This window comes from Medicago truncatula, chromosome 7, assembly GCF_003473485.1.
Source record: "Medicago truncatula cultivar Jemalong A17 chromosome 7, MtrunA17r5.0-ANR, whole genome shotgun sequence".
In the NCBI taxonomy this organism is placed as follows: domain Eukaryota; kingdom Viridiplantae; phylum Streptophyta; class Magnoliopsida; order Fabales; family Fabaceae; genus Medicago; species Medicago truncatula.
This window is the reverse complement of record NC_053048.1, coordinates 33,333,343-33,360,355: the sequence shown is the minus strand read 5'-3', so window position 1 is coordinate 33,360,355 and position 27,013 is coordinate 33,333,343. Positions and strand designations below refer to the sequence as shown.

The window sequence follows — 27,013 nt, the reverse complement described above, 5'->3', positions numbered from 1 at the left end:
CTCAGCTCTATTTTTAAAATAGATCCAGTAAAATAAAAATATAATTTTTTTTTTTTGTGTAGCTAAGCTTCATTAAAAAATCAGAATCAGAAGAACGTCTAAACATGAAACAAAATAAAATAAAATTAAGTGAAAGAGAGGTGAAATTTACTTAACGGTGTCGTTTGGAATGTCACTCATACGTCGTGGGAAAGGGAAAAATGAATGGTTTATGCGAAAAAGAAATGATTGTTGTGATTCTTTCAATGAAATAGCTTTTCAAATTGACTGATTAAGTGATTATACAAATTGATGGTGGTTTTATAGCATCAAATTTATGTCCAGAAAGTAGAACTAGAGTCTAGAAAAAACTCATACGTGTACCGAAGAAAGAAAAAGAAGTAACATGTAATTTTTCTTTAAGTTGGGGTGGGTATTATACTTAATTTGTTTTTAGGCCCAAAGTTTTTAGAGGTCCGGCTTAGTTGAGCTCCTTGCACTCCCAAGGTTCGGCCCTGTCTACTGCTACAGTTGCAGTATAGTGTTGCAGTTGTAAAAAATCCAGTTATAACCTTTTTGTATCTACTCCTCCGTCCCTATATGTAAGCACCCATTTGATTTTATTTTTGTCCCTAAATGTAGACTTCTTTTCAAATTACTAGATGCATTTATTATTACTTTCCTAAACATACCCCTAATTAATCCTACTAATTTGTCTTGAAATACAAAAAGTCAAATTTAATGCACATACAAACAAAAGATAATTTAGTAATATTAACACATAAAATAGACACATTAACTACACTAACAATTTTTCTTAAAAAATGTGAAAAAAGCAAAAGGATGTTACATTACATATAAGGACGGAAGGAGTATAACTTAAATTAAGGCTAATACAACATATTTGAGAGACCCAATCATGTATCAAATATACAGAAAATTATTCGGTATCCATATTTCCAAAGCAATAATTTCAAGTAAATAACAAAGCAAAGGTCAAATAAAACTAGTGCTGATCACAAATTGCAACCATAGATAGGGTCCATTCTAATTAAATCCCTCATAATTGTCTGCGATGATTGGAAGGGAAACCGTTCCCTACCTTCGACTGATCTTTCTTCTGGAACATGACAGTCTGATATATGTACAGTTTTTCTTTTGATATAAAAATTGAATATATAGATATAATGACAATGATTCTTGATTCTATATATAGATACATGCATGCAACCTACTCCCTCCGTTTTCTTTTTAAGTGTCACTTTTGGAGAAAATTTTTATCCTATTTAACTGTCACTTTCAAAGTTCAATGCAACATTAAATGTTATTTTACCAATATTATCCTTAGTTATTTATTGCGGAGAGAGAAATATATGAAATGAGATATTAAATGAATAAGGTCATTATAGTAAAAGTATAGCTTATTGCATCAAAAATAGTATCATTTGTTATTTGTCTTGGATCCAGCCATGGAAACCCCTCGTGTGCATGGAGTTTGGACATTCTCCTGCACAATAATCAACCAAAGTGACCACTCATAATCATATATAGCCCCGTATAATTAAATTCAATTGAGAACCAATCCAGTCTATTGTCCTTTAGCAGCCAATTTATGAGACTATTAATTTTCTTAGTGATAATACTATATATGCATTAATTGCAGCCCATGGTTTTTGCTTCTAGCTCCATTATTGGGTCAATGATCCTTAGTTAACTCGCTGTTTGATAAGACATTTGTTAGGAGAAGACACTTTCAATCCAGAGAATCATGATTGTACAAAAAATAGGTATGCCACACTTTATTGATAACAAGTTCTTGGTATGCATAAACTCAAGTTATTGTGTGGATACGCATACATCATGAGTTCTCATTAAATATTAATTATACATACTTTGCAGAACAAACTTAAATTAAGCTGTTTTATAGATATATTTTGAGTTCTCTATGCAATGGACACATGACTTCTTTCGCGCACTATAACTTAAGTTGTTTTAGGAGTGCATTTAGGGCAAATACATATGATCCTATTATTCCAGAAAATGATATTTGTTTTAGGGAAATGTTAATGAGTTTGCTAGGGACATTTTTTAGGAACACTCTTTAAAAGGGTCTTGATAATTTGTGCTCTTAGGGCACAAATAATTCTTAAAATAGTAAGTATTTATTGAGAAGAAATAATTCACATGAATTATTTAACTTTTTGAAAAATAAATTAACACGATTTCCAATGCAAAATTTCATGTTTGGTATATTAACATGTGCCTTAAGCAACATGTGCCTTAAGGGCACATGTTAACATTTCCGTTAAAGATTTTAGATAGTACATTTCAATGGAAATGTGTTCATTTAATGCATTGAAAATTGAAGTATTAAGTATTTTCAATGAATAGTTTCGTAACTTGAAATCCTTAAAGACTGCCCTTCGGAGAATCGTTTTGTTTTATTCTAAATACAACAAATTCGTTTACATCGTTTACCAAATATAGTTTCATTCTCATTCTTCTTGAAACTGATCTCTATTCCTTTAGCTAAAAAGGTCAAACTACATGCTATAAAGCAGTCTTTTAGGATTACCATGTCGGTCTACTAAAGTCGATATGATTAATATTTTGTTATTACTATTATGATTAATCTTGTTAGCATTTTTAGCAATTCAAGTGTATTAGTAGTCTATATATATTATTTTTAGGAACAGTTACATCTCTCTCTCTCCCTGATTGGCCACACAACTTGACTGTGCTGGCCATGTATCATGTTCACCTGGCTGGGATGGCTGATGATGAAGTGGTAAAACGCTACACCTTTTATCAAATGTAAATTAAATTCCGATGTTGTTTTAATTATTATAAACTGTTGTTATTTTTTTCATGTACTATTCTGATTATTGTGAAACTGATGTTAAATTTTTGTTTTTTATCTTTGCACTGGCGTGACAATTTAAAATATATAAACAACGGAAAGAAGATTGTGACGATACATGATAAAGAAAACAGGGCTCGAATGGTTGCACGATGGTTTAAGGATGGCCTGAGAGCCACTGGTTTTCAGTTGTTGCAGGATACCAGCTATAATGTTATTAACCATGGGTCGTGTTCTGCCTTTGTTGAGAGATGGCATGAGGAGACTTCGAGCTTCCATATTTCATTTGGGGAGAGGACAATGACACTTGATGACGTGTCTTGTTTGCTGCATCTCTCCATCGAGGGCATGCTCTTGGCCCACAAGGTTAAGTGCCCAAGACTGAGGCTTTTGACATGATGGTGCAGTTGTTGGGGTCTGAAGTGGTGAAGGCATGGGAGCAGGTGGAAAGGACAAATTGTGGACATGCACGATTTATCTACTTGAAGGAAATTTTCAAGGAGCGTCTACAGGAGGAACAAGGAGGCTCACCAGGATGGTCATCTTACATCAATATATTATTCGGACAAGGTTGTTCCTTATCGAGACGTATCAGAGACGTAGTCTATGTCGTCATGGTCAGTGGTGTGGCGGAGCAAGGGACTGATGAATGGAGTCATTTGGAAGCAATCATGTGGGGGGTTCATGGAGGGCAGGTTTATTGTTGTAGGCGTGGTAGGGATGAGGTGGCAGAGCTTAGTTTAATGATGTCGTAACCTTTGAATTAATTCTAATTTTATGTTTGAACATTTGGTTTCTAACATTTGGATAATTTCTGTTTTTAATTTAATGTTTGAAAATTGTGTTGTGTTTTTTATTTATGTTTTGTATTAAAGTATTTATTCTATACGATCATGAATGCCTGTTTATATCAAATTCTTACCATATGTATATCTTATCCAAAAAAAACAAAATTCATGTTTCTGTGTTAAGACCGTTCGGATTATATAATCTGAAATGTTTTATGACATTTTAGATTATATAATACGAAAAGTGTCTTTTTTTACTTCAAAATTTGTAAGTGTTTGACACTTTTCGGATTTTATAATCTAAAACTAAATAAAAAACTTTGGATTCTATAATTTGAACAGTATAAAGGTGTTTTAGGTTCCAACAATTTATGAAGTTTTTGGACTTTAGAATCCAATCAAATAGGACGCGTGAGAAACTGATAGAGAGAAAAAAGTAACAGCTAAATAGATATTGGTTCGGTGGTGTTGTATCCATTTCTCAAGTTGTTCTACAAGAAGGGAAAGACAACGATCGAAAGAAAGAGAGGAACTAAGATTAAAAACAATAGACTAAACTAACATAATATCTCTTACTTTCATATTATATGCACCATTAAGCTATCACCTACTTTCAACTTAATTCTTAACCTCTTATTCATTCTCTTCCTTTCCAATTTAATACAACAGTTGACTATATCCACAAGCCAAATATATAGCTACTAATTCCTTCAAGAAAAATTTGAAAATGATGTTTAATTCACATGACCAAATTCATGATACAACAGTTGACTATATCCACAAGCCAAATATATAGCTACTAATTCCTTCAAGAAAAATTTGAAAATGATGTTTAATTCACATGACCAAATTCATGATACATAGTACATAGTACATTACATAACAATGAGTTGTGTTGTGTCTAAACTTTAAATAGCTAACACAAGTCCAGGAAGTGACCTACGATAAAGATCACGAGGTTGACTTCTCCACAATGTCATGTTATCTTGCTTATGATCTTCCCACCTTAATGGCCTCAAATCTCTCACAACAAGCCATGTATTGAAATACTCTCTAAATTGTGTAATTAACCCATTTTTCAATGTCCAAACATGAACCCAATAAGCTTGTCCTTCCCACCCCTCAGTTATCACACAATCACCAATTGAGGTGACACTTCTTGGCTCAAATTTGAACCCTTTTTTGTGATTTGTTTCTCCTGTTAACACCTTCATCATGTGTTGACATTTTGGTGGACCATGGAACCAATACTCAAGATCACTTGCTAGCAATTTGGCAACCATTTCCATTGTTCCTTGGCCCAAAAGTGCTTTGTAGAGAATTTCTACTATGGACTTGTTTTGCATTTCAACCATAGAGTCCATCTTTTGATGAAATTTTTTGTAATGAAAACGGTGCTTGTTGAGTTACCACTGATTTTTGCATGGCATGGAAGGTTGCAATTTATAGGGATGGATGAGAGAAGGATGCTAAAGTTTGGTGTCATTAGTTTGTTCTAGAAATTTAGCATAGACGGTTGAGATTGATTGATTTATGTGTCACACCACAAATATATATATATATATATATATATATATATATATATATATATATATATATATATATATATATATTAAATCATAGCATATGATACTAAGGGGGAATGCATTTATGAGGAGAAAACGATGACAGCCTGTAGACTTACTAGTATGTGCATATTTAGAGTAAAAAATTCTTCTTTTTTGTGGGGTGGAACCGTGGAGGTGGGTGGGTGGTGGACTAGTGGTGGTGTTAAAATTTTGGTTAAGTTTAACTCAATTCTTATAAAATTGGTTTATAAAATTCATATCTGATCTATTATAAAACTTTTAACACACTTATCTTCACAGAGAGAAAGAAATATTTTAAGTATGATCTGTGTGGTCTTACAACGTGTAGTCTAGTTAATCTGAAATTGATTTTTACACCATCCTACAATTTGGATTGAATTAACTCAATCTTTACAAAATGGTAGCTACTTCTTGAGTGAATTCGAACACAAAACTTCTTCTTATACTGAAAAGATCTTAAATGATTTTATCTAAGTGTTCTTGGGTCTAGATGCGTAAATATGGATGAATATTATTTTTATGAAATCATTAGGGATGGGGTTAAAAATAGCTCTCTCAGAAAATTAGGTAGTAAGGGGACGAATGACGATCATTTATAAACAAACACATTTTTTTTAATATCATATCACGTGCAAAACTCTTAAATATGTTAATGGTTTACTTAGTATGACTAACCCTTTTTGGATCTTTGGTTTATAGTTGAAGGACTCTTTTGTTTGAATCTTTTGGTATAATTTAAAAGTGCTATGAGGTTGAATTGATGTTTTTGGAATGTATGAGGATCCTCCATTTTTTGAGCATAGGCAACTGCCTCCCAAAAAGATTTGTAAGTTGAGTTGGGGACAAACAAATTTGCCTTTTTCAAAAAAGTTAAACACATTTATGTAGCATAAATAAAAAAATAAAGTAAAATTTATAAATAAAAATATTTTAATGTGACATAAGGGGATTCATTTTACACTTATATTTACATTAAACCACACTTAGATGGTCTAAATTTAGATGAAACAACGATTATTACAATAAACAGAAATGACTCAAAAGATCAATATAATCTAACAATATGTTTTTCAATGTTATCTTGGTAGCTCAAAAGAGGCAATTTACCACCACTCAACATCACATTCAAAAAGTCCTTAAAAAAAAAAAAAACATCACATTCAAAAATATTAAATTTTCCTGCATCCACAATTACTATCAAGATTCCAAGATTGTTCAATTGAATTTCTTTTATTCCTTTTTTTTGTTTGGTAAAGTAATAAAAAATCTTTAACTTTTAAATTTCCTAAATTTATGTGTTTGTATATTGATTCCAAGACCGGCAAAAGCAACCATAGTAACACCGTCATTCCATGAATATTGGGGGTCAAGAGTTTATTCCACCACGAGATTCCAAGATTCAACTGAATGGAACAAAGTTAATACATTATTACTAATTTATACCAAGGTTTCTTTTCTTTGTCTTTGGACCTATATTATATAGAACGGTAACGAATTTGTAGCTCTAGTTTCAATGATAGATGATGACCTTCGGCTCATACTCTTGTGTATTTTTTGGGAGTCTAATGTCCAAACCATCCAAGTTCGTAAATGCATACGACCCGACTTCATAAGGTTCGAGAGATTAGTGTTTAGATTGGAGGAAATCCGATTTACATTAAAAAGATATATGTAGTACTCTTTCAATCATCTAACAAATTTATTGTAAATTGATATATGATGTAACAAACTTTGGTTTTTTTAGGGATCACAAACCATTACTAACATCACTATACACACAACTAATGCAAAGGAAAATGACCCCATTTGCATTTATTGTAACTCCCAATTCAAAGTATATATGTGGTACCACAATTGGGATGCCCTGAACCTTAGTTTAATTTTACCTCATTTTATTTTTGAGTTAATTAAGTTTTTAGTTCCTATAAATATTTAGAATTTTGTTTTTAGTTCCTACAAAATAAAATTACACTTTTTAATCTTTATAAAATTTTCCATCAACATTTTTAGTCCTTATAAAATTTTTTATAAGCATTTTTAGTCCCTATAAAATTTTTCCATCAGCATTTTTAGTCCCTAAAATGCTTAAGGAAAATGTCACAGGGACTAAAAAATGTGATTTTATTTTGTAGGAACTAAAAACAAAACTATGAATATTTATAGGGACTAAAACCTTAATTAACCTTTTATTTTATTTTTTTCAATCATAGTTAGTAGGACCACTTAGGGTAGTTGATCCGTTTGCATTTTACCTTAGTTTAACTTGAAGATGGCATTACCATTACCAGCAAATAGATTGTCTTTGACCATTCAAATCTTACTAAACCATATATTAAGCATAATCTTATTAGGGATAGGGGTGTTTATGGGTTGGGTCAACCCAAAAAACCCGGTCAAACCCACCCAAAAAACTCAAAAAAATGGATTGGGTTTGGTAATTGGGTAGGTATGATTTTTAAAAATGAAAAACCCATAAAAATAAATGGGTTTCGGGCAGTGGCGGATCCAGGAAATTTATGGAGCCTGGGCGGCGAAAAATTTATCCCAAATTATATCAACAATCATAAATCAATTTTTTTTTATAATTTTAATAATTAAAAAAATCGAAATAAAAGAGGTTTATCATTTTGTCAATAAAAGTACAATTTCAAATAGGATTATTAATTAAAATTGACCATGTAATATATGTGAAGTCTGAAAATTGGCCCTGTAATTAAATAACATGTATTTTGACCATGTAATTCGAAATTTTTATAATTAATAACCCTGTAATATACGCGAAGTCCAAAAAAGCAACCAAGAGATTGATTTTTTTCATGATTTGTTAGAGGCGAGTTAAGAACGTTAAAATACGGCTTTACACAAAAAATTTATAAATTTTCGACAAACGACAAATTAATTATGAATTTTTAAAGTGTCAAAAGCTCAAAAAACAAAACAATGAAAATCTCGACCTATAAATCGAATTTTGAGCTCATTATTTCCAGAGACATCTATAAAAATATATAAAAGGATATGTAAAGTTTCATAGCATTTCGAAGTTGTTTAAATTTATTATGATTTTTCAACCAAAACGTGCAAAATTGAAATTTTGTTCCGCGTAAGCGTATACTCACAAGTTAAATTTAGTTCCCTAATTTTGTAGGCATGACTAGAACATGATAAGAACCTTCACAGTGAAATTTTGTAGTCTTTAAATGAGATACAAATTAATTATAAATTGTTTAGAGATTCATAATTATGAGGAAATGAAAAAACATAATTAATTTATCTCTGGTCGAAGAAATTTAATTTTTTATGTAAAGCTATATTTTAACGTGTTAATCATGTATGAAAAAAATAATGAAAAAATTCAACATATAGGTCACATTTTTAGACTACACGTATATTACAGGGTGGTCAAAAATAAGAAGAAATTCAAGTTACAATGCTAGAATATATGTTTTGTATTTTTAAGGGTCATTTTTCAGACATAAGGTATATTACAGGGTCAATTTGAACAATTAACCTGTTAAAATAAGAGAGATGAACCCGTCAATAGTGTGCTAAATAAAATTCCGAGACCTATTTGCGTGTGAGAATTTTCAGATTGCCCAAATTTTTCTTTTTGTAAGTGTGTTAATTAACTTTTGGATTGGGTCTAATATGCAAAAATTATCGAATCGAGCCCAGGCGACCGCCCGGGGTTGCCGGGCGGTGAAACCGCCCCTGGTTTCGGGTAAAACCAGATCCAAACCCAAAAAACTCATTTATCCAATAATGTTAATATTTTTTTTTTTTAAGACATAATGTTAATATTTTTTATCTTTATTTTCATAGGGTAGAAGAAAGTTAATATATATTATTTGATATTCTATGATGCATAAAATTATAGTAAAATAAGTTAAACATTTTTTTAAGAAAATTAAAAAGTAGAGTACCATTTTAAAACAAAATTATGAGGACTTGTCATTTAATCATTTAATATTAAAAAAGTCATTTAATATTAAAAAAAAATAGAAAAATAAGTCGGGTAACCCATTAATCAATCCAACCCAACCCAAAAATTAGTGGGTTTACCCAAACTCACCCAATAGTATAACCCGTGATTATTTTACCTCATCCAAACCGAAGTACCCTATTTAGTTTGGTTTTGGGTTTGGCTAAACCCAACCCGAACCCACCCATGAACACCCATAATTAGGGGTGGAATTGTTCTTAGTCACATTTGTAATTGCAAGTATTTATTGTATATGATTTTTTTCCTTTGACAAATTTATTTTTGAATTATGAGTTCAATTTGTATGGTTAGGTGTGACATTTATTATTTTTTTTATTATTTTTTTTTGTGGTGGCTGGGGTTTGAAACCCCAGACCTTGCATTTTATGTATTGTCCTTGCCATTCATTATTGAAAAAATATTAAATAAGTTTTAAGTTATTTTTGACCAGGAATAACCCTTCTGTATCTTTTTTCCCTTTCTTTCAATTTAAATAAGTTGTTTACACACATATCAAGTTTTTCATTTTATGTTTTTTGTGATTTCATCGTCTGAGTGCGGCGTTGTGTTGTTCGTCGTCTTGTACGGCGTTTGATTTTGCATCTTGTTGCGGTGTTTGTTTGGTTCCTATTGAAAGATCAACTTCAGGTCAATTGCATATTCAATTAATGATATGGGCGTGGATATTGCAAATCCGGAAGCATGAGTATTTCGGTGGCTTATAATTTATCATATTAGTTTTAGGCATTTTGTCGTTCTATACTATTAACTTGAGCGTTGTGAGTTTGTTCGCAGATTCACCCTTTACGTTTTAAGCGATGTTAAACATGTTATTGTATCTGATATACTCTCAATTATTCGAATGAATGAATATCGTTTTTTTCTATCAAAAATAAAAAAACATATTCTCTTTTTGGAAGGAAACCATTATAATCATTGTTTTTGGCACCTAAGTGGCTTTACAAAATATGCTCGCAAGCTTGGACTTTTTAGACCAATTATAAGACTAATATTCGCTAAAATCTTCGCAATGGTTCTTCTTCACAAGTTCAATGTTGCTTAACCAATTGAATCACATTCATTATGTAAATGAGTTTTAAATTTTACAGAAGAATACATCAACAATTAAATTGAAACCTCTTCACTTTTGCAGTGGAAAAATGATTTTAGCTAAAAGACTAATTAGGACTTTTCAATCTTATTTGTTATTTGTATTACCTTTTTGTATCTATAACCTAAATCAGAGGTAACACACCATGTTTGAGAGACTCAATCATTTATCAAATATGTAGAAAATTATTTGTTATCCATATTTCCAAAGCAATAATTTTAAGTAGGCATGACAACAAAACTCATACCCGTGTTTATCGGTCCGAACCAAATTCATTTTGTCGGATTTTCCCCGTTTTGAGTGGGTTTGGGTTTTCCCTGATTTCAAAACACGGGTATGGGATGGGTAATGGGTATATAAGTACCCACCCCGAACCCATACCCAAACTCGTTTCGAATGCAAAAAATTATTTTATGTTGATATGCCATGTTATTTTGTTTGATAATTGTTGTGTTATAAAAACTACCATTGATATTTAAAGGAGCAATTAAATCAATTGGTCAAACAAATGTCAATGTGCGCATATTGCTTGATAATGCATTACAACATTTCTCTAAGGGTTGCAAAAAAACTTCTATTTTTTATTAAAAACATTATACAATATGGGGACGAGGATGGGGCGGGGATACCCGAACCCGTCGGGGACGTGGATGGGGTTCAATTTCTCATCCCCGTTGGATAACAGGTGAGTATATAAGAATCGGGTATAAGGTCGGAAAATGTAAAATCCGTCTCCACTCCGCCCATTTTCATGCCTAATTTCAAGTAAATAACAAAACAAAGGTCAAATAAAACTAGTGGCGATCACAAATTGCAACCTAGATAGGGTCCATTAAATTAAGTCCCTCATATAATGTATGTCATGATTTGAAGGGGAACCCTTCCCTACCTTCGAATGAACTTTCTTCTGGACCATGACAACGATTCTTGATTCTTCATATAGTAGATACATGCAACCTACTATAGTAATTAATAGCAACAGGTGGATCCAACCATGGAAACCCCTCGTGTGCATGGAGTTTGGACATTCTCCTAATCAATTACTCTACAAAAGTGACGACTCTTAATCATATAGTCCCACATACATAAAATTCAATAGACAGAACACTCAAATTTTCATGGATGAAAATTGAGAACCAATCCACTCTTGTCCTTTAGTAACCAAATTATGAGACTATATATTAATTTTCTTGGCTATATACAATAAATGCATTTCTAAATGCATTAATTGTAGGCCCATGGCATCTTGCCCTAGCGACATTTGTTTTGGAGATGGATCGCTTTCAATCCAGAAAATCATGATTGTACAAAAAATCGATGCATTCCCCATTTTATTGATAACGAGTTCTTGGTATGCATAATTCAAATTCCATTTTTTTTTCACACATTAAACAATGTTTTTTAAAACCAAAATAGAGTGCAAACGCATCACATGATAGGAATGACATCTCAACTGTTTTGGCACCTCAAACCTACCACCAATCATCGCATCACTCAAAGCATATTAGTAAAAGGAAATGAAGAAAGAATACTCGGGTGGACTAGACCAAAACTGAAGGATGCATAAAAGAAGCATAATCAATTGTCTTATAATTAAAAACCTTACCTATAAAACTTACTGAGATAAAACCAAGGTGAAGAGAAACCGAGTGTAGTGCTCAACCCAAACAAAAAGTTAGCAAAATTTATGCTAAGGTAGATCAATTCATTCATAGTAAATACATTCAAGAAACTATGAGGAATAGCCTCCCACCATTGGTAGTTGTTCAAATGGGGTGAAGGTTGGCAAGCTTGTGAGCGCATTGAGTGACTTCTCTATAAATGTGAGACACGATGAAAGTTATCTTTATGTGAGACCTACACAATCAAATCATCTATTTCTAAAATTCACAAGAACAATAGTATGGGACATGAAAGCAAGATTGATCAATTAAAAGATAGATTCAAGTCATGAGACAATAAAATCCATTTTTATAAGCTACACCCTCTGCCAAAGAGTTAGATTTAAGTAATGAGACAATGACATCCATTTTTATAAACTACACCCTCTAATCAATATTATAAGAAGAAAAAAACACCTTTTATATTCATTGAACAAGTTACGTATTTGGTCAATAATGTTGATCAAATACACACTACAACTTAATGGACATCTAGTAACACTTGAAAATTGTTACTAAATTAAGAAAAATGTTACTGATTAAATTTAGCAACATTTAAACAATTGTTAGATAAAAGCCATGTTACTAAAGAGCTTTAGTTACATTTTATAGTATTATCTGTAACATTCAAAAAGTGTCATAAAATGTTACATTATTGCAACACTTGTTGTATCACCGATAACACTAAAAAAATGTTACATTCATAATTTTTTAGAAGTAAAAATGTTGCAAAATTGTCTAGACACAAAAATTATGAACCTACCAAAAAATGTTACTAATTGAAATAGATTAGAAAAAAGTGTTTTATCTATAACAGTGTTTTTACTCAACCCACCACTTTGAATCTAGAAATCACATAACAAGTGTTTTTACATGATCCAAGGAAACCAAAATACTACAAATAAGATATCCTAACTAAACCTAGTAATAATCACTTTTTCCACCAAAAATAAAAAATATAAAAAAAAAAAAAAAAAAAAACATTAGCCATGAGGGGATCTAAGAAAGCTAATGCAACAAAAATCTTCTTGGCTTGCAACATCATCTTTCATAGCTTCATTTGAAACAACAAAAGTCTTCTAGCTGCAAGTATTTAGAAGGAATGTGAGAGCAAAAACAAAATCAAAGTAAATTTGAGGTATAAATGATTGAACCAAATCCAAAAAAATTGATTTATAAAGATAAAGCATAATTTACCTCTACTAAAGATTGAAACAAGCAACAAAATCCTATTGATTTAAGTGTTGCTACTTTATGAACAGAGGAAGGATCTGACATTTTTATATTCCATGAAAGTAAAACCAATCCTAGCACCTAAGCACAAAAGACAGCTAGAATCACAATAACCACACATTAAAGCTACCCAAATAAGTGATTTGGCCTAATTCCTTTGCAAGAAACCCCTTTAATGAAGAGCCTGATATGTTTAGCTTTATGTACATAAGTTGTTCAATGAATTTAAAAAGTGAATTTTTACTTATAATAGTGTTCGGATGGTGTACTTCAATGAATATCATAACTCCCATAATTTCAAAAAGTAAAGCAGAGGTGATGCCAAGATTATAAGCAAAAAACCCTAAAATGGCAGCAAAATATCTCTAAAATTCTACTACAAGCATCTAGTCCAGGAGTACCATTGGTTGCACCAATGCTGCACTTAGTCCACGAGTACCAAAATATACTGACGATGATTCTTGATTCTTTTATATAGTAGATACATACAACCTCCTATAGTAATTAATAGCAACAGGTGGATCCAACCATGGAAACCCCTCGTGTGCATAGAGTTTGGACATTCTCCTAATCAATTACTCAACCAAAGTGCTACTCATAAGTTAGAATCATGTAACCCTACATACAATAAAATTCAATAGACAGAACACTCAAATTTTCATGGATGAAAATTGAGAACCACCCCACTCTTGTCCTTTAATAACCAAATTATGAGACTAAGGTAAAGAGAAAGCAAGTGCAGTGCTCAATAAACAAAAAGTTAACTAAATTTATGCTCAGGTAGATCAATTCTTTCGTAGTAAATACATTCAAGATAATAATACTATGAGGAATAGCCTCCCACCATTGACAATTGTTAAAGTGATGCAAAGGTTGGCAAGCTTGTTAGCGCATTGAGTGACTTCTCTCTATAAATGTGAGACACGATGAAAGTTATCTTTATGTGAGAGCTATGCAATTGAGTCATCTATTTCTAAAATTCACAAGAACAATAGTATTGGGACATGAAAGCAAGATTAATCAATCAAGAGTTAGATTCAAGTCATGAGACAATGACATCCAATTTTATAAGCTACACCCTCTGCTCAAGAGTTAGATTCAAGTCACAAGACAATGACATCCGTTTTTATAAGCTAAACTCTATGGTCACTATTATAAGAAGAAAAAAAACACCTTTTATATTCATTGAACAACCTACGTATTTGGCCAATATTGTTGATCAAATACACACTACAACATAATTGACATCTAGTAACACTTGAAATTGTTACTAAATCAAGAAAAATGTTACTGATTAAATTTATTAACATTTGAACAATTGTAGGTAAATCCTATGTTACTAAAGAACTTTAGTTACATTTGATAGTATTATTTGTAACATTCAAAAAGTGTCGCAAAATGCTACATTATTGTAACACTTTTTGTATCACCGATAACACTAAAAATAATGTTACATTTATAATTTTTGGGAAGTAAAAAATGTCGCAAAATTGTCTAGACAAAAAAATTGTAAACCTACCAAAAAATGTTACTAATTGAAATAGATTAGAAAAAAGTAATTTATATATATATCAGTTTATTACTCTATCCACCACATTGAATCTAGAAATTACATAACAAGTGTTTTTTCATTATCCAAGCAAATCAAAATACTACAAATAAGATATCCTCGCCAAACCTAGCAATAATCACTTTTTCCACCAAAAAATAATAAATAACCATGAGGGAATCTAAGCAAGCTAATGCAAGAAAAATATTCTTGGCTTGCAACACCATCTTTCATAGTTTCACTTGAAACAACAAAAGTCTTCTAGCTGCAAGTATTTAGAAGGAATGTGAGAGCAAAAACAAAATAAAAGTAAATTTGAGGTATAAATGAATGAACTAAATCCAACATTCACTAAAAAATTGAGATATAAAGATAGAGCATAACTTACCTCTGCTAGAGATGAAGCAAGCAACAAAATCCTATTGATTTAAGTGTTGCTACTTTCTGAACAGAGGAAGGATCTGACATTGTTATATTCCATGAAAGTAAAACCAATTCTAGCAGGCTGTAAGCACAAAAAAACAGCTAGAATCACAATAACCACACATTAAAGCTACCCAAATAAGTGATTTGGCCTACTTCCTTTGCAATGAAGAACCTGATATGTTTAACTTTATGTAGATAAGTTGTTCAATGAACTTAAAAAGTGATTTTTATTTATAATAGTGTCCGGATGGTGTACTTCAATAAATATCATAACTCCGATAATTTCAACATATAAAGCAGAGGTGATACCAAGATTATAAGCAAAAAACCCTAAAATGGCAGCAAAATATCTTTAAAATTCTACTACAAGCATCTAGTCCAGGAGTACCAATTGGCTGCACCATCATTACTGCACTTTATCCAATAAGCCTTGCGATGATACCAGAAAACCTCTTTAATATTTGGAGCTTTGGGATGATGAATGCAACAACCTCTATTTTCTAATGTGATGAGAAAACTTAAAATTTGTTATGAATAATTAACTTAGTGGATTTCCATCCTTAGTCTTTCACTTTCCTATAACCCCCATTAATGAGTGAATAGTTAGTGGACCTTAATTATCTTGATCACTCACTTATTCATCTTGAATCCTATAAATAGGGCTCATATTGAATTGTAAAGACACACTTGTGAAGAGAATAATACAAAGTGTTTTCATCTTCTTCTTCCTCTTCTTTGATCTTGTGCTTTTAGTTTATTTCTTAAAAAATTGTATTTATTAATTAATGATTATGTGCAATTGTATTATTGTTGGGTGTGGCTTAGGTGTGACCTTTTTGTATCTATAGCCTATATCAGGGCTAATACAACCATTGTTTTGAAAATTCTGACTTTAATCCTAAAATTCAGGATTTTGCGACTTTTTTCACCTTCAACGACATAAATTCATATAGTAGAATTCTAAAATATAGGCAAAATCTATCGATTTTGATTGCGATTTTACGAGATCTTGTAGACTAAGTCATTTATGACTATCATTTATAACATATATTTAGTATTATTTTTTTTTGTAAAATCAATCGATTTTGATTGCGATTTTACAATTTTTTATATCCTTTCTACAAAAATAATTGAGCAAAATCCTTTGAATTTAGTTGCGATTTTTCGATTGGCGGTTTTGCAATTATCATTTGACCTGAAGCAAAATTCCAATTTTGACAACCTTGAATACAACATGTTTGAGCGACTCAATCATTTATCAAATATATAGAAAATTATTCGATATGCAATAATTCAAGTAAATAACAAAACACAAAGGTCAAATAAAACTAGTGGTAATCACAAATTGCAACCTAGATGGGGTCCATTAAATTAAGTCCCTCATATAATGTATGTCATGATTGGAAGGGAAACCCCTCCCTACCTTCGAATGAACTTTCTTCTGGACCATGACAGTCTGATATATCTCTAGTACAGTTTTTCTTTTGATATAAAAAATGAATATATAGATATAATGACCATGATTCTTGATTCTATATATAGATACATGCAACCTACTATATTAGTAATTAATATCAACAGTTGGATCCAGCCATGAAAACCCCTCGTGTGCATGGAGTTTGGACATTCTCCTAATCAATAATCAACCAAAGTGACCACTCATAATCATATATATAGCCCCATACAATTAAATTCAATTGACAGAACACCAAACTTTTCATGGGTGAGAATTGAGAACCAATCCAGTCTATTGTCCTTTAGCAACCAATTTATGAGACTATATATCGCATTAATTGCAACCAAATCATGGTATTTGCTCCATTATTGGGTTAATGATCCTTAGTTAACTCGCTGTTTGAGAAGACATTTGTTAGGAGAAAAAAAAATAGATATGCTATGCCACACTTTATTGATAACAAGTTCTTGGTATGCATAAACTTAACTTATTGTGTGGATACGCATACATTGAGTTCTTCATCAAATATTAATTATACATATTTTGCAGAACAAGTTACTTTTTGAGTTCTCTATGCAATGGACACATGAATTCTTTCCCGCTCTTAAAAATAACTTAAGTTGTTTTAGAAGTGCATTTAGGACAAATACATATGATCCTCTTATTCTAGAAAATGATATTTGTTTTAGGGAAATGTTAATAACCTCCCTAAGGACACTCTTTAAAGGGGTATTGCTAACTTGTGCCTTAAGGGCACAAGTTAAGAATTCTTAAATTAGCAATTGAAAAGAATTAACATAAATTATTTAACTTTTTGAAAAATAAATTAACACAGTTGCAAAATTTCTATGTTTGGTACATTAATATGTGTCCTAAGGGTACATGTTAGCATTTCCCTTAACAATTTTAGACATTACATTTCTATGAGTGTGTTCATTTAATGCATAAAAAATTGAAGTATTGAGTATTTTCAATGACTAGTTTCGTAACTTGTAATCCTTAAAGACTGCCCTTCAGACAATGGTTTGTTTTATTGTGAATACAACAAATTCGTTTACATGTATGGAATACACTGAAGGTCATAGAGAATCGATACATGCTTCTGTTAGGCAAGAGCGTAAGGAGAGGCTCGTAGGGGAGAGGGAGTTCCCAGGCACGGTGGCAGGGGCAGGGGAGGGCACACCGTGCTGATGGCGAGGGAACATATCAAGGGAACGATCTTGAGCCATAGTACGAGCCCCATATGGAGATGGACGTGCAGGTGGAGGGTGATGATGAGTATTAGGTGGTGGGTGATGCTAAGCAGCAGGACGAGGGTGATGTTGAACAGTAGGTAGGTGTGGATCCAGAGCTAGAGTAGCTTGATGACTATCCTGGTTGGTCACACGATTTGACTATGCTGACCATGTATCATGTTCACGTGACCAGGATGGCGGTTGATGAAGTGGTAAGAAGTTGCACCTTTTATCAATTGTAAATTGAATTCCTATGTTGTTTTAATTATTATAAATTAAATTATTGTTATTTTTTTCATGTATTATTATGATTATTGTGAAGCCGATGTTAATTTTTGTTTCTAATTTTTGCAATGGCGTGGCAATATAAAATGTGTAAACAACGGAAAGAAGATTGTGATTATACATGATAAAGAAAGCAGGGCTCAGATGGCAGCACAATGGTTTAAGGATGGCTTGAGAGCCATCGGTCTTCAGTTGTTGCAGGATACCAGCTACAATGTTATTAACCACGAGTTGTGTTCTGCCTTTGTTGAGAGATGGTATGAGGAAAAATCAAGTTTCGATCTTTCGTTTGGGGAGATAACATTGACACATGATTACATGTCCTGTTTGCTGCATCTCTCCATCGAGGACATGCTCTTGGTCCACGAGGTTAAGTTCCCAGGACTAAGGTTTTTTGACATGATGTTGCAACTATTGGGGTCTAATGTGGTGAAGGCATGGGAGCAGACAAATGGTGCCCATGCACGATTTATTCGGGAGGCACAAGGAAGCTCACTAGGATGGTCATCTCACATCCATATATTATTCGAACGAGGTTGTTCCTATCTCGAGGCCACTAGAGCAAGAGACCCTTGATGAGGTTGTTGCTGAGTAGGATGGAGAGCAGGGGTACTTGGTGCTGACCGAAAGGTTGGATCGTATCAGAGGCCATGTCTATGCCGTCATGGCCAATGATGTGGTGGAGCAAGGGACTGATGAATGGAGTCATTTGGAAGCAATCATGGGGGAGGTTCATGGAAGGCGGGTTTATCACCGTAGGCGTGGTAGGTGGGGGTGGCGGGGCCTAGTTTAATAGTGTTGTAACCTTTGGATTATTTCTATTTTGAATTTTATGTTTGAACATTTGGTTTATAGCATTTGGATAATTTCTATTTTTAATTTAATATTTAAAAATTGTGTTGTGTTTTTAATTTATTTTATACATCATGAATGCATGTTTATATATCTAATTTTTACCGTATGTATGTCTCAGGCAAAAAACGAAGTTTATGTCTCTATGTTGTATCAATTTTTCAAGTTGTTCTAAAAGATGGGAAACACAACGATTGAAAGAAAGAGAGGAACAACGATTTAAAGCAATACACTACACTAACATAATATCTCTTACATTCATATTATATGCACCTTTAAACTTTCATCTACTTTCACCTTAATCCTTAACCTCTTATACATTCTTTTCACTTCCAATTTTATACAACAATTGACTATATCCACAAGCCAAATATATAGTTACTAATTCCTTCAAGAAAAATTTGAAAATGATGTTTAATTCACATGACCAAATTCATGATACATTATACAAAATAGTGACTACATTAAATAACAATCAAATTGAGAAGCACAAATGAATTGTGTCTAAATAGCCAAGACAAGTCCAGGAAGTGACCTACGATAAAGATCACGAGGTTGACTTCTCCACAATGTCATGTTATCTTGCTTATGATCTTCCCACCTTAATGGCCTCAAATCTCTCACAACAAGCCATGTATTGAAATACTCTCTAAATTGTGTAATTAACCCATTTTTCAATGTCCAAACATGAACCCAATAAGCTTGTCCTTCCCACCCCTCAGTTATCACACAATCACCAATTGAAGTGACACTTCTTGGCTCAAATTTGAACCCTTTTTTGTGATTTGTTTCTCCTGTTAACACCTTCATCATGTGTTGACATTGTGGTGGGCCATGGAACCAATACTCAAGATCACTTGCTAGCAATTTGGCTACCATTTCCATTGTTCCTTGCCCCAAAAGTGCTTTGTAGAGAATTTCAACTATGGACTTGTTTTGCATTTCAACCATAGCGTCCATCTTTTAATGAAACTTTTTGTAAAGAAAATGGTACTTGTTGAGTTACCACTGATTTTTGCATGGCATGGAAGGTTGCAATTTATAGGGATGGATGAGAGAAGGATGCTAAAGTTTGGTGTCATTAGTTTGTTCTAGAGATTTAACATAGACGGTTGAGATTGATTGATTTATGTGTCAAACCACAAATATGCATATATATTAAATCATTGCATATGATACTAAGTGGGGATTCATTTATGAGGAGAAAACAATGACAGCCTGTAGACATACTATCCTTAAAAAAAAAAAAAAAAAAACCTGTAGACTTACTAGTATGTGCATTTTTGGGTGGTGGACTAGTGTTGGTGTTAAAATTTTGGTTAAGTTTAACTCAACATTTCTAAAACCGGTTTATAAAATTCATATCATCCATTCTAAAACTTTTAACACACATATCTTCATATAGATAAAGAGATATTTGACGTATGATATGAGTGGTCTTACAACTTATAGTCTAGTTAATCTGATATTGATTTTGACACCATCTTATAATTTGGATTGACTTAACTCAATCTTTATAAAATGGTAGCTACTCCTCCCTCCCCCATGATTTTAAACACCACTCCTCTCCTTGCGAACAAAAAATAATATTTGTATCAATTTATCCATTTTGACGTGAGAAATAATGTTGTTGTTTTTCATCAAGATGTGTAAATATTCTGTGTTAATTGTATATCATATATATGTGCAACTGGAGAGAGATTAAATTTTCGAGTTGGGTATGACCGCAAATAGTGGCAAAACTTTTCATTAAATTTTTTAACACTCTTGTATTTCAAGACTGAATTCAAACACAAAACACTTCAGGACTGAATTCAAACACAACTTCTTTTTATACTGAAAAGATCTTTTACGATCTTATCTAAGTGTTCTTGTGTCTAGATGTGTAAATATGGATGAATGTGATTTTTATGAAATCATTAGGGAGGGGGTTAAAAATAGCTCTCTTAGAAAATTAGGTAGTAAGGTGACGAATGACTACCATTTATTAACGGCTTAATTGCACTTTTGGACCCCTATCTTTTCAAAAGTTGCGGTTATGGACCCCTAACTAATTTAAATACAAAACAGCCCCCTATGTTTTGATTCTTTGACAGTTTTGGCCTCCCAAGGCAAAATAAAAATAAAAAATTTGACACGTGGCACCTCACTTAGGGTGCCACGTCAGCGTTGACCGAGTCAACACTGCACTGCGGGTTCAAAGCTGTCAAAGAATCAAAACATAGGGGGCTGTTTTGTATTTAAATTAGTTAGGGGTCCATAACCGCAACTTTTAGAAAGATAGGGGTCCAAAAGTGCAATTAAGCCTTTATTAACAAACATTTTCATATCAAATCTCATACAAAACTGCTATAATGGTTTACTTAGAATAACTAACCCTTTTTGGATCTTTCGTTTGTAGTTGAAGGACTCTTTTGTTTGAATCTTTAGGTATAATCTAAAAGTGCTATGAGGTTGAATTGATGTTTTTGGAAGGTAGGAGGGGAGGATCCTCTATTTTATCAGCATAGGCAACTGCCTCCCAAAAGTATTTTATTTTCTGCATCCACAGTTACTATCAAGATTCCAAGAGTGTTTAAATTGAATTTCTTTTATTTCTTCTTTCTTTTTTTGATAGAGTAATAAAAAAATTCATTCTTAAATTTGTTGTACTATTTCTTTAACTTTTAAATTACTTTAACTTTTAAACTTTTAAATTTCCTAAATTGATTCCAAGACCGGCAAAAGCAACCATAATAACACCGTCATTCCAAGAATATTGGGGACAAAGAGTTTATTCCAAGATTCAACTGAATGGAACAAAGTTAATAGATTATTGCTACTTTATACCAAGGTTTATTTTCTTTGTGTTTGGACCTGTGTTAATTATATAGAACGGTAAGGGATTTGGTAGCTCTTGTTTTGATGACAGATGGTAAATGCATCCAAGTTGGTAAATGCATACGGTCCCTGATTAGTGTCCATAAAACTCGAGAAATTGGTCCCTAATTAGTGTCCATAAAACTTGAGAGATTAATGTTTGCAATTGAACCGTAGGATATCCGATTTACACTAAAAGGATATATGTATTACTCTTTCAATCATCGAAAGATGACTGAACAAATTTATTGTAAATTGATATCTGATGTAACAAACTTTATTTTTTTTAGGGATCACAAACCATTATTAACATCACTATACACACAACTCATGCAAAGGAAAATGACCCCATTTGTATTTATTGTAACTCCCAATTCACAGTATATATGTGGTACCACAATTGGGATGCCACTGAACCTTAGATTAATTTTACCTCATTTTATTTTGTTCAATCATAGTTAGTAGGACAACTTATGGTAGTTGATCCGTCAGGGTCAAATAACTTGAAGATGGCATTACCATTTCCAGCAAATGGATTGTCTTTGACCATTCAAATCTTATTAAACCCTATATTAATCATAATCTTTTTTTTTTTTTTGGTACAAATATTAATCATAATCTTATTAAGGGTGCAATTGTTCTTAGTCGCATTTGTAGTTGCAAGTATTTATTGTATATGATATGATTTTTTTCCTTTGACAGATTTATTATTTGAATTATGAGTTCTATTTATAGGGTTTGGTTGACATTCATAATTGAAAATATATTAAATAAGTTTTCTGTCTTTTTCATTCATCGATGAGGGTGGTTTTAGGTTATTTTTGACCTAAAATCACCCTTATGCATCTTTTTCCCCTTTCTTTGAATTTAAATAAGTGGTTTCCACATATATCAAGTTTTCCATTTTGTGTTTTTTGTGATTTCGTCGTCTGAGTGCGGCGTCGTCTTGTACGGCGTTTGATTTTACGACTTGTTGTGTTGTTTGTTTGGTTCCTATTGAAAGATCAATCAATGATTTGGGCGCCGATATTGCAGATCCGGAAACATGGTTATTTGGGTGACTTATAATTTATCATATTATTTCTTCACATTTTTCCGTGTATACTATTAACTTTGGTACTGTGAGTTTGTTCGCAGATTCACCTTTTACGTTTTTAACGATGTTGAACATGTTATAAAAAAAAATTCTCTTTTTGAAAGGAAACCATTATAATTACTTTTTTTGGCACCTGGCTTTACAATATATGCACGCAAGCTTCGACATTTTAGACTAATATTCGCTCGATTGCTAAAATCTTAGCTTGGAAATCTTCGCCTCTTCCCAAAAGTGTGTTATGCGGAAATCAAACTAATGTTCTTCTTCACAAGTTCAATGTTGCTTAACCAATTGAATCACATTCATTATGTAAATGAGTTTTAAATTTTACAGAAGAACACATCATCAATTAAATTGAAACTCACTGTAAAAGATCTTCACTATTGCAGTGGAAAAATGATTTTAGCTAATAGACTAATTAGGACTTTTCAATCTTATTTGTTAATTTCAAGACTTTAAGGTGAAAAAAAAAAAAAAAACAATCTATTGCAGACAATTTATTCATGAATAATCAACATCTTTAAGTTAGACAATTTATTTAGATGCTCTACAGCTGCAATATGGTGTTGCAGTCGTAGAAAATCCAGTTATGACCTTTTTGTATCTATAACCTAAATCAGAATTAATACAACATGTTTTTGGGAGACTCAATATATTTACGAAATATGTAGAAAATTATTCGGTATCCATATTTGCAAAGCAATAATTTCAAGTAAATAACAAAACAAAGGTCAAATAAAACTAGTGGTGATCACAAATTGCAACCTAGATAGGGTCCATTAAATTTAAGTCCCTCATATAATGTATGTCATGATTGGAAGGAGAACCCTTCCCTACCTTCGAATGAACTTTCTTCTGGACCATGACAATCTGATATAAAAAATGAATATATCTCTTGTACAGTTTTTCTTTTGATATAAAAAATGAATATATAGATATAATGACAATAATTCGTGATTCTATATTAGTAATTAATAATATCAACAGTTGGATCCAACCATGGAAACCCCTCGTGTGCATGGAGTTTGGACATTCTCCTAATCAACCAAAGTGACTACTCATAAGTCATAATAATATAACCCTACATACAATAAAATTCAATAGATATATGCAATAAATGCATTTCTAAATGCATTAATTGCAGGCCCATGGCATCTTGCCCTAGCTACATTTGTTTTGGAGATGGATCGCTTTCAATCCAAAAAATCATGATTGTACAAAAAATCGATGCATTCCCCATTTTATTGATAATAAGTTCTTGGTATGCATAATTCAAATTCCATTTTGTTTCACACGTTAAACAATGTTTTTTAAAACCAAAATAGAGTGCAAACGCATCACATGATATGAATGACATCCCAACTGTTTTTGTACCCCAAACCTACCACCAATCATCGCATCACTCAAAGCATATTAGTAAAAGGAAACAAAGAAACAATACTCGGGTGGACTATGTCAAAGCCCAATGATGCACAAAAGATGCATAATCAATTGTCTTATTAAAAACCTTATCTGTAAAATTTAGTGGGATAAAACCAAGGTGAAGAGAAAACGAGTGTAATGCTCAACAAATAAAAAGTTAACAAAATTTATGCTCAGGTAGATCAATTATTTCGTAGTAAATACATTCAAGATATTATGAGGAATAGCCTCCCACCATTGGTAATTGTTCAAATGATGCGAAGGTTGGCAAGCTTGTTAGCGCATTGAGTGACTTCTCTATAAATGTGAGACACGATGAAAGTTATCTTTATGTGAAAGCTACGCAATCGAGTCATCTATTTTAAAATTCACAAGAACAATGGTATCAGGTCATGAAAGCAAGATTGATCAATCAAAAGTTAGATTCAAGTTATGAGACAATGACATCCATTTTTATAAGCTACACTGCCCAAAAGTTAGATTCAAGTCACGAGACAATGACATCCATTTTTATAAGCAACACCCTCTGCTCACTATTTTAAGAAGGAAAAAACACATTTTATATTCATTAAATAACTTACGTATTTGGTCAATAATGTTGATCAAATACACACTACAACATAATTGACATCTAGTAACATTTGAAAATTGTTATGAAATCAAGAAAAATGTTACTGATTAAATTTAGTAACATTTGAACAATTGTTAGATAAAGCCCATGTTACTAAAGAGCTTTAGTTGCATTTTATAGTACTATCTATAACAATCAAAAAGTGTCGCAAAATGTTACATTATTGTAAGACTTTTTTTTATCACCGGTAACACTAAAAAAATGCTATATTTATAATTCTTTAGAAGTAAAAAATGTCGTAAATTACATAACAAGTAATTTTACAATAGAAATAGATTAGAAAAAAAGTGTTTTATCTATAGCAGTTTTTTTACTCAATCCACCACATTGAATCTAAAAATTACATAACAAGTGATTTTACATGATCCAAGCAAATCAAAATACTACAAATAAGATATCCTAACTAAACCTAGTAATAATCATTTTTTCACCAAAAATTATAAAAAATAAAAAAATAAAAAAATAAAAAAATTAGCCATGAGGGGATCTAGAAATGTTTTTTATAAGCAAATTTCAAGCTTGCAACACCATCTTTCATAGCTTCATTTGAAACAACAAAAGTCTTCTAGCTGCAAGTATGTAGAAGGAATGTGAGAGCAAAAACAAAATAAAAGTAAATTTACGTATAAATGATTGAACCAAATCCAACAATCAATAAAAAAATGAGATATAAAGATAGAGCAGAATTTACCTCTACTAAAGATGAAGCAAGCAACAAAATCCTATTGATTTAAGTGTTGCTACTTCCAGAACAGAGGAAGGATCTGACATTGTTATATTCCATGAAAGTAAAACCAATTCTAGCACTATGAGAACAAAAAACAGCTAGAATCACAATAACCACACATTAAAGATACCCAAATAAGTGATTTGGCATAATTCCTTTGCAAGAAACCCCTTTAATGAAGAACCTAATATGTTTAGCTTTATGTACATAAGTTGTTCAATGAACTTAAAAATGAAGTTTTACTTATAATAGTGTCCAGATGGTGTACTTCAATGAATATCATAACTCCCATAATTTCAACAAGTAAAGTAGAGGTGATGCCAAGATTATAAGCAAAAAAACCCTAAGTGGCAGAAAAATATCTTTAAAATTCTACTGAAAGCATCTTGTCCTGGAGTACCATTGGTTGCACCATCATTACTGCACTTTATCCAACAAGCATAGCGATGATCTATAAAATATTGAATTTTGCTAGTAATAATTGAGGGTGTGAATAGAATTTGGGCTAGTTGTTTTGAATTAGGGTTAGGGTTTGATGTGTTCAGCCCATAATTATTTATTTTAGGAAGTTCACCCCCTTTAATAGTGGCCACTACGTGAAAATAGAATGTAATCCTGTCCCCATGAATAAAATGATGTTTTCACGCCTTCTTTTTCCAGAATTCATCATGAGTGATCATGGCTTGCGAAAGAAGCAACTTTTCTATTTTTGTTTGGTGCATAAAACCCTAAGTAAAAGAAAGAATTGTTCAAATTGTTTATGATTTTTTACTATTGTTGAGTTTTATTTTTTATTGTGAGGTTGGATTATTAACAAAATGATGATTCGTTTTGGTTGAAGTGCATATGTTCTTGAAAGAAAAGAAATTTTGAACACAAACATGAACATTTTGGAAAAGGTTGAGTTTTTATGAAATAAGTGCGATTTAGGGATTCGAATTTAAGTATTGATATATTTATTGGTATGCATGAGCATTTGTTTTTCTGATTGTTAGTTTGGTGGTACCATGACTTGTGCATATTTGTCAGATGCGGCCGTGTGCGCACCACCGACAAATGATAATATGCTTATTTATTTGGATGTGTTATTCTGTGTTACCATCTCGTTATCTATGGTTTTGTCATCGTACACACATGACAAAATTGACTTATAGTAATATGTTACTTGCTAAATAAGTTAACTATGGTTTTGGTCATCAAAGGTTCGATCACTCTTTTAATTTGATAAAAACTCAGTTTAATTTCTTTTGACCAAAAATACATGATAACAATTAA

The 27,013-nt window shown here is 32.0% G+C and overlaps 2 protein-coding genes across 2 annotated transcripts; both read right to left on the bottom strand.

The window, feature by feature from the left end:
* Window positions 1-4,336: 4,336 nt before the first annotated feature.
* On the bottom strand, window positions 4,337-5,047 carry LOC11411145 (senescence associated gene 20). The gene has a single exon (XM_003623459.4). The coding sequence runs from the start codon at window positions 4,989-4,991 to the stop codon at window positions 4,536-4,538; it is 456 nt and encodes a 151-aa protein (XP_003623507.1). The 5' UTR covers window positions 4,992-5,047; the 3' UTR covers window positions 4,337-4,535.
* Window positions 5,048-19,294: 14,247 nt separating this feature from the next.
* Window positions 19,295-20,120, bottom strand: LOC11413674 (senescence associated gene 20). The gene has a single exon (XM_003623457.4). The coding sequence runs from the start codon at window positions 19,961-19,963 to the stop codon at window positions 19,508-19,510; it is 456 nt and encodes a 151-aa protein (XP_003623505.1). The 5' UTR covers window positions 19,964-20,120; the 3' UTR covers window positions 19,295-19,507.
* Window positions 20,121-27,013: the final 6,893 nt, after the last annotated feature.

Coding starts and splice junctions, on each gene's coding strand:
- LOC11411145 (XM_003623459.4), bottom strand. CDS start 4,991: ATGGACTCTATGGTTGAAATGCAAAACAAGTCCATAGTAGAAATTCTC.
- LOC11413674 (XM_003623457.4), bottom strand. CDS start 19,963: ATGGACGCTATGGTTGAAATGCAAAACAAGTCCATAGTTGAAATTCTC.